This window comes from Tachysurus vachellii, chromosome 8, assembly GCF_030014155.1.
Source record: "Tachysurus vachellii isolate PV-2020 chromosome 8, HZAU_Pvac_v1, whole genome shotgun sequence".
NCBI lineage: Eukaryota > Metazoa > Chordata > Actinopteri > Siluriformes > Bagridae > Tachysurus > Tachysurus vachellii.
This window is the reverse complement of record NC_083467.1, coordinates 14,571,844-14,580,401: the sequence shown is the minus strand read 5'-3', so window position 1 is coordinate 14,580,401 and position 8,558 is coordinate 14,571,844. Positions and strand designations below refer to the sequence as shown.

The 8,558-nt window shown below is 37.4% G+C and overlaps 1 protein-coding gene across 1 annotated transcript; it reads left to right on the top strand.

The window, feature by feature from the left end:
• Positions 1-1,062: 1,062 nt before the first annotated feature.
• On the top strand, positions 1,063-3,473 carry vgll3 (vestigial-like family member 3). The gene is made up of 4 exons (XM_060877320.1): positions 1,063-1,408; positions 1,677-2,001; positions 2,133-2,630; positions 2,785-3,473. The coding sequence occupies exons 1-4, from the start codon at positions 1,295-1,297 to the stop codon at positions 2,823-2,825; spliced, it is 978 nt and encodes a 325-aa protein (XP_060733303.1). The 5' UTR covers positions 1,063-1,294; the 3' UTR covers positions 2,826-3,473.
• The last annotated feature ends 5,085 nt before the right edge of the window (positions 3,474-8,558 follow it).

Here is an 8,558-nt window from a genome sequence, read left to right as displayed (position 1 = left end):
TACTACTGCCACATGATATACTGTGTAACTGGTGTGTCAGTGTAGTATCATTAAAGCTTGTCAGGATTCTAATATGCCCTGTGTTTTTATATCTTGGATATCAAGAATATGAATATCTGACAAATGTGACCATAGATTTAGTAACAGAATTAAACAAACAGAACAAAGAGAAAGAAAGAAAGAAAGAAAGAAAGAAAGAAAGAAAGAAAGAAAGAAAGAAAGAAAGAAAGAAAGAACACCAATACGTTTCCAGTTTCCATTAGAGGTTAGAATTAGATTTAGGTATTGGTATACATTGCTAATTATGTCAATGCAAGGATAGTGTGTGTGTTTCTGTTTGATATTCTATTCTATGTGTAAGAGATCTATGTGGCTCTAACATATCAGCCAAACTGCAGTCAGATTACATAAACCCTTCACACCCACGACCCATATGTGGGTCTAGTTTTAAATTTCTTGTAACTACATACCTTACGATAATAAGTGAATAATAATACGGGAGTTTAAGTTTAAATGCTATAGAACATACAGTCTCTAAGCCTACAGCAGGTGGCAGCACAAACCTGCTTCAAACCGACATCACCATAAAACCATATAACATCACTTATTACCAAAGAGGATGAGCAACAGTGGCATTGCACAGAGCCACTGCAAGTGTAAAAACATATATGGTCTTGTTAAAAATAATCATTTACTCAGTTAAATAAACGTCTATAAAATCAGTAAGATTGGATAACAAGTAAAAAGTACACAAGCAAAGATGAGTTGGAAATTAAAATGATCAATTGTTTTATTTAATCTTAACATTAAATTACATCTTTAGTGGCGACATAAAGCTTCATTGATGTCTAGTGAATTCGAAAAAAATAATCATGTTGGTTAGTTAATTCGTTAGCTGCTCAAAACTAATCTTTCATAGAACCTATTACTGAAGACGAAGCTATGATTTGGGAGGAACCTCATGTGGGTGTGTGACTGCTCGAAATACTTCCTCCAATCAGAGCAGGGCGCGCTAAACTTCTAGCCAATCAACGCAGCTGCTTCAACTTTTGGTAACTCTTTAGCTAGGAGCGCTCGTGTTCGTGTCTTTATTTTGATCTATGAGCTGTAGGTGGTGAATCCTCGATTGGGAACGCTTTTTGTATGCAAATCTTTCCTTTTACACACTGCAGGGCTTTTGTTGACGCTCAGGTTTAAAAGAGACCACTAATGACACCAGCATTTATTCGTCAGTAAAGAGCCAACCACGGCCGCTTTTCTTAAAACCTATCGAGATTACTGACAACCTTCTGCCATGAGCTGCCTGGATGTTATGTATCAGAATTATGGAGCTCATCATTACCTGCCAGCGACGGCAGCAGCAGCCTACAAGGCGGCTTACTATCATCATCATCACCACCAGCAGCAGGTAGAGTCCCTTACTTCTGCAAAAACGTTCTCTAACATCCTTAGTTTTTACTATTATGTAGTGTAGCTAATTTTATTAGGTTTTAGACATGTGTGGGGGAAATTATTGATTAACAGAACATCAGTTGCATTTTGTGAATGTGAAAATTAAAGATTATATAGCTTTACAGACTGATTGTCTCTATATCAGTTACTGAATTTGAATGCCCTAAACTTAAATTACAGAAAACATCTCTTAGGTAATCTTTATGTTTTGTGTTGCTCTACAGAAAAAAATCTCTGCATACAGCAGGATGCAGGACTTTGCCGACTTGCCTGCACACTGTGTCCAGAGTAAACAGGCTGAGAAGCCCAGACCTGAAGCTGAGATACAAAGAGATGATGAGGAGCATCATGGTGAAGAGGAGGTGAGAAGCAAGGATTCACAACCAGCTGAGACAGAGTACCTGAGTTCCAGGTGTGTGCTCTTCACATATTTCCGTGGAGACATTGGCGATGTGGTGGATGAACACTTTTCCCGTGCCCTCAGCCAACCTAGTGCCTTCAGTAATGAAACCAAGAGCATTAAGCTCCCATCTGGAGGACTATGGAAAGGTACGTTGAGCCTGGTTGACAGTTATGTCATCAGATTTTATGGATGTTCTAATGTTAGACATACATAATTTGTATTAGTACATGACCTCATAATCGGTATTATACTCATGGTTTCGGATATTTATTTTCAGATGGCAGTTCTCTCTGCGAGGGTCAGAGTGGCTCTTTGCCTTCTTCATTATGGAATAGTAGTTACCCATCTCAGACCAACTCCTGCATTCCCTCTATTCATAGTGATTTCCCTACAGCTCCTGCATTCCACACAGCAGACTCTGGCATTTGGAGTGGCCATAGCCTGACCCAGCCTGGCCTGCCCTCACATTCAGCCCTCACTGAGTCATGGCCTTATGCACTGGGTGGCCAAAGCAGCACCGGACACCATCATGTCCATGACATGTATCCCCATATGCACCCACGCCACCATCATCCCCATGCTCACACCCATCCCATACTCCATCACACGCACAGCAGTGCTCTGGACCATCGCTTCAGCACCCTTCTGTTACCCAGCATGAGGCCATCGAGTAGCCCTTCTTCTTCTAATACAGAGGGAATCAAGACAGAGATGGAGTCTGCTACTTCTAGCTGGCCAGCATCCTTTCATGGCTCTGTAGATATCTATGACACAGGTAAGAAAAATAAACCGTAATACATTTTTAGGTTGCTAATACACTCTAAATTGATATTTACAACAAAGTATCCCATATTAAGTCACCTGCATTAATGTGTAATATTTGGAATATATGTGCATGTATTCAACTGCATTTTCTTTCCTCTTGACAGCACTGGAACAGGACAAAGCAAAAGCTAGTGTCTGGTTCTGAAACAGAGAAAGCCAGCCAGTGACACACAGCCTTGGAGTAGAGCAGCGCTGACATGAGCAATGTGAGATGGGCCAGAGTCTCACTGTGGAATCTCTCCCTGGAAAGCTTTCAGATTTCCTGGGAAGTGACTCAGGAAAGGAAACTTTGACGCTCTGCATTAGACAAGCATAACAATAAACTTGGAGAAAAGAAACTTTCTTTAAAAGCAAACATTCCTGTCCAAGTTTTCGTGTGATGCGAAGAGTGAGATGTTAATGAATTTTGCAAAAGTGCTGTCCCACCTGGACTTTCAAAGAGCTCTCACAGAGAGAGTGCAAGAAGGAAGTCACTTAAATGTGTCCAAGTCTAAGAGGTATATTTTTCCTACTTTTTGTAAACCATGTTGAACATTTCCTTTTTGGTGGTTTATGATCAGGAACAGAAGCATAAGCACATACCACTGGTTTTGTTGAAAGAACTGCCTGTCTCATTTCAAATGAAGGCCAGTTTTGTGTTAATGTGGCTATAAATATGTGAATGTTTGAGTAGCAGCCTTGTTTAAAAAGAAGTTTTACTTTAATATATTTTGTCTATGGTGTTGTGATCTACAGATTTGACAGTTCTGTAAGATATTTGTGCAGATTGTTTCTACCAAAGTATTAACTGTTTTGTTGCCTTATTTGATTTTTGAAAAGAATGTAATTGTTTTAATGCTAAATAAATTGCTAAGTTCTATTGGCAAATATGCTTTGTTGACTGGATAATATGTTATAAGTAGTGGCTAGTAGTTTTCATTATGTTATAGCAAAGTATTTGACATATTTATGTCAGTGAATGAATTACGTAAGGACAACTAATGATACATGTTGATGGCAAGAATGCTTTGAGTGTATAGTAGACCAACGATAGGCTTTTGACCAATTTTGGGAAAACACTGAGAGCACTGAGATTCCCAGAAGGCATAGTGTCATTCCATTCAAATTCAAGCAGGACAATCCCACTTTCATTGAGGCACAAACATTAAGAATGTTTTTTAAAATTAGCTGTATTCTTAGAAATGACAACATATTTAACCAGATATGTCAAAGTTGTTCCTGATAGAATCAAATGAGTAAATGTACTGTAAGTTATAACTGACCCCAAACAACCACTGCAGACACCACAGTTGAATGCAGTCATATACACCAGATATATGTGGAAAAGAATCACCCTGAATTCAGCCCAAGAATTCAAAGATAGTGCCGTATGTGTTCTGGTGTGAATTGTTTCTGGAGAACTATAACTTTAAATATTTTTTGATGGAAGAATAATGTCAAAAAATGTATTATTTTCAAACAGCTGTTGGGTTAATGCTGCATACGATGGGAAAGAGAACACACATCATCTGGTAGTGAAATCTCTGACCAGGTGTCAGGAACAACCACTAACTCTATATGAATATACTGTGACATTATAGACTCAGGGAACTAAACCGTTTGTTCTCTTCCTTATTAAAATTAATATGCTGGATGATTATGTTGAAATTTAACCAAGCTATTACTAATCAAGTGATTGGGCTTAGGTCAGATATTTGACAAGACTGAGATCATCATTAAATTATATAGATCTTAAATATGTTATGAAAGCTTAATACACATTTGTCCAAGTATTCTCTACGTATTTGCCAGAGTATTCACTATGCATAAGTTACTGAATGCTATAAGAATCTTTAGTGTGTTTGGAACATAGTTATCTCAATATTTGAAAAACTAATTAAATTTCCAGTGTGCTTTTTACAGTTACATGTGGAATTATAATGTCAGAAGAATTGCTGTGTTCATCATTAAAATAAAATGTCTTAAGCACTATATAATATAAGCACTACTAGATGAATATGCCCACTCAATAGAGACCAATCTGAAGCAGTGGCCGTACTGAGAACAGAAGGATCATGATCAGGTGCAGGATGGGAGCTCTTAAAGTGGCCGCAACAGAGGTGAAGCTCCAAATAAATGAGGAGTACCTGCCATCTACAGTGAGCCACTCTCCACATGAGTGGGTCTACAAGGGTCTACAACCCTCATTTATAAAAAAAATACATGATCTACTTGCTGTTTTCTGTATATAGGAGGTACATTGATGCTAATTATTTCATGAGAGTGGTACTCTCGTATGTTCGATGACATATTAAGATTCATTTGAGGGCTTGCTCCAAGGATGAATTAATAGTTTTAATTATATCTCTGAATCAGAATGTTTCTATCTCAAATCCATGGCTTTAATTTGAATATAAATGTTAAGAATATATTTATTTGATTTTAGTGAATGTGGATGCATATTAGGTGGCTTTTTAAAAAAAATATTTTATCCTCTTTATTAATTAAGTTTGAAATCACTGATGATCCCTAGTCTATCAGCTCAGTGGAGAAAATGCTTCACTTTCTCTAGTGCATTCTTAGTAGCATACAAGGAACCTAGCTTTCTCCCCCGGCCAGCTCTCCAGGCACAGTCCCTCCCTCAGGAAACCAGCCATTGGAAAAATGCAGCTCCTGCTTGGAGCATAGAAATCAAAGTACTCAGCTTGTAGCCCCTACATTAACATGTAATGTACTTATATGCTAATTCACTCAGGGCTCCTACCGATATCCTTTGGATACACCGCAGGCACTTCCAAACCAGACAGTTGACAGTGCCTTGGCAGGTTGTTGCTCTGTTACTTCCTGTGGGAAAAAACTCACAAAAAACCATACATAGATAGTAATGTTTAAAAATTTAGTTAATACATTTTGAATATTTACAGTTCTTAAAATGGGATTATAGGAATATTTGTTTGTGTACATAAGATCTTGAATTAGGATGTCAGTCAAGGTCTTGACATATCATTTATGAAATATTAAGATAAAATATATTTGATAAAACTATAAAATGCAAAGTAATGAAAAATCATTAATGGTCACACAGATATCACCATAAGATTGATATTTTCATTATAAAAAGGTCATGATAGTCATAACTGAGAAGGAAAAACAATTGTTCAAACAGACAATCACCTAAAACTTATGATTTGTTTTACACTTTCATCTCATGTGACAGCGTCACTTAAATATTCATTACATATAATGAAATTCTATTTTTAAAAATTTGGTTCACTATTGGATAGATACAAATATAAATCTCCCCTATTATGTCACTGAATGAAAATATAATAATCAGCTCAATAAAATAATATGTGTGAATATATGTGTATATATCACTCTCCCGGGGTAAGCATTATTTTAACTGAATATTATCAGACTAAAACCTAGAGAAAGTGTATCTATTTTTTTACTAGGGGGTGAGTAGGAGTGCTGGAAGGGCAAAAAGGAGCCTTCCCTCATCTCTCAGCACCATTCCTGTGTAATTGAGCAGATGATTAGTGTAACAATCATCAACACAACACCAGCTGTCTGGATGTGAAACAGCAAAAACACAGCCACCCCTATTTCATTACACCCCTTTGGCACACCTCTATTTTCAGGAATGTACAAGGCCATATGGCAGTCATAAAGTCAGCCACAACCTATAGCTTGATCTGCTCCCTAATATCCACAGGCCAATTTCTCTTCTAATTTGGAGGACTAATTTGGACTAATTTGCTTTCCTCATGCAAGGCACTAGAGAATAAAACAGCCATAGCCTATTTTTTCAGCAAAGCACTCTTGTAAATTGTGTTAAACTGAGCATGTCATGTGACTGGAGCTTGCATTTGTCTTCAGCACTTTCTGGGTACTCACTACATGCTTTTCTACATTTCTCCAGTTTGTGTTTTCATAGTAGATGTCTCAATAGTCTGCCAAAGATTTTGCAACATCAATTGTTTAAAATATCCCAGTAGAGTTACAGTAATGGTAATAGCAGGTGGTTTATAGAAAGAAAAGTTGACATATGACAGAGCAACTAATCAATTAGAATCATGACTTAAAATACATGTTTAGGTTAACACTGATGAGTGTTTATAATCTTAGGAATCAGGAATATCCCATCAGCATATCTGCAGAGCAGAGCACTTCCCCACTGACACTTCAGCTTCCCCTATTTTATGTTAAGCAATAAAAGCCTAATGATGTTATCAAATATTTATTATTGTAGGATTGAGGGTTGCCTCCGTGCAGTCAGTGTTTTCCAAATGGTTCGAGACAATGGAATAACATGTGTAAGATAATTAAATTATTGTTTAAAGAATTTCTTAGAGTCTGCAAATGTGTGGTAGTGCCTCTTCTATAATTTTGTACTGAATTTTGCAATGTTTTTTCATTTTAATATTAAAAATCAAAAGGCCATTATGTTGTACTAATTGCACCTTAAATATATTTACAGCTCTGACTCCAGAGTTTTGAAAATTAATTAAACTAAACATTGCGCTATATGATGCTAATTTACTCACTAATTAACCACATTCTGTGCCAACGCCATTATCCTAAAGATTTTGTGTGAGATGAATATTTACAATGGTTACTTCACCTGCTGACACATTGTTTTTCATTACCAGAAGGAAATAAATTTCAAAAAATGAATCGTTAAAAAAGTCCCATTCATTTGTTCTGATCCTAATTTCTCATTTATTTTGCATATAACTCACATTTTAAAAAAACATCAAAACATTTTTTGCAATCTCTTTTCACACTCACATATGCCTTCTGAGTGTGAGAGAGAGAGGTCTGAATATTGTCTCAGCATGCCAAATATTTTCATTAGTGGTGCTAATCGCTGGGCCCCGTGGTCGTCTGATGAGAGGAAGAGATTCATTAGAAGGCCTTAGCTTCAGCTTCCACTAGTCGTGTCTAAACAAAGTCTGGCCTGTTAATGGACAGACTACAGCAGGAGCAGGTGGGAGCAAGCAGGCATTCCTCTCACACACACCAGTAGCACTGACAAGCCCATGTTCTCATTCTAGTTTATATGTCTTGTGCCATTTAATGCTCCCAGAAGCCCATGACTTATTGCATACTGCGCAATGCACAGAATAGTTCATGACAAAAGCAGCATTATTTCCTATCTAATGAAATGTATTATCCTCAGTAAAAATATTATTTTCTTGTCTATATGATTGTTATTAAGAAACATTTGCACAATTATTTCAAATATTCAAATATTAAGTGTCAGTTCATCACCAATGAGGCACCAATTTGACATTTGTTTGGTGTTTTTCCCTAAAAAGGAAACAGGCTTAATAGAGTCAGTGAGTGTTGCACAAAAGTAAGGTAATAAGAGGCAATGCTAAGCCAAAGGCTAGAACAACACAACCCAGTGTAAGCATAGCTAGAATACTTCTCCATTTTAATAAGAGATTAGTGGGCACCCTCCACCTGTTTCTGTGGCTCAGGAGCTTGGCAACGATCCGTGTGGGCTTCGGTGCGAGACCGTACATCTGTTTGGCATGTTGCACATTTCAATCCCAGCTCTGCCACAGGCTTCCTGAGCTCACAATGAAATTAGTGTGTTCTGTGTGAGCTGGGTCCTCAACTACACGGCCGTTTGTTTTTCACCACAGCAAAGTCAACAGCTGTAGCTGTATTTGAAGTCCACCTAAAACCACCAATTAGTCCAGTGGCCAAGAAGGATGAAAAATTGCGACTGTTCTCTCACATTTGATGGGCTATAGGGCTGGCCTTGTAGGAATGAAATGTTATTTTTGCACTCAATAGTCCACTGACATATTTTATCCAAGTCAATATTTTGCAGCAGTAGATTTTAAATCCTGTTGGAATATAGAGTGCTTACTGAAGGTGCATCCAT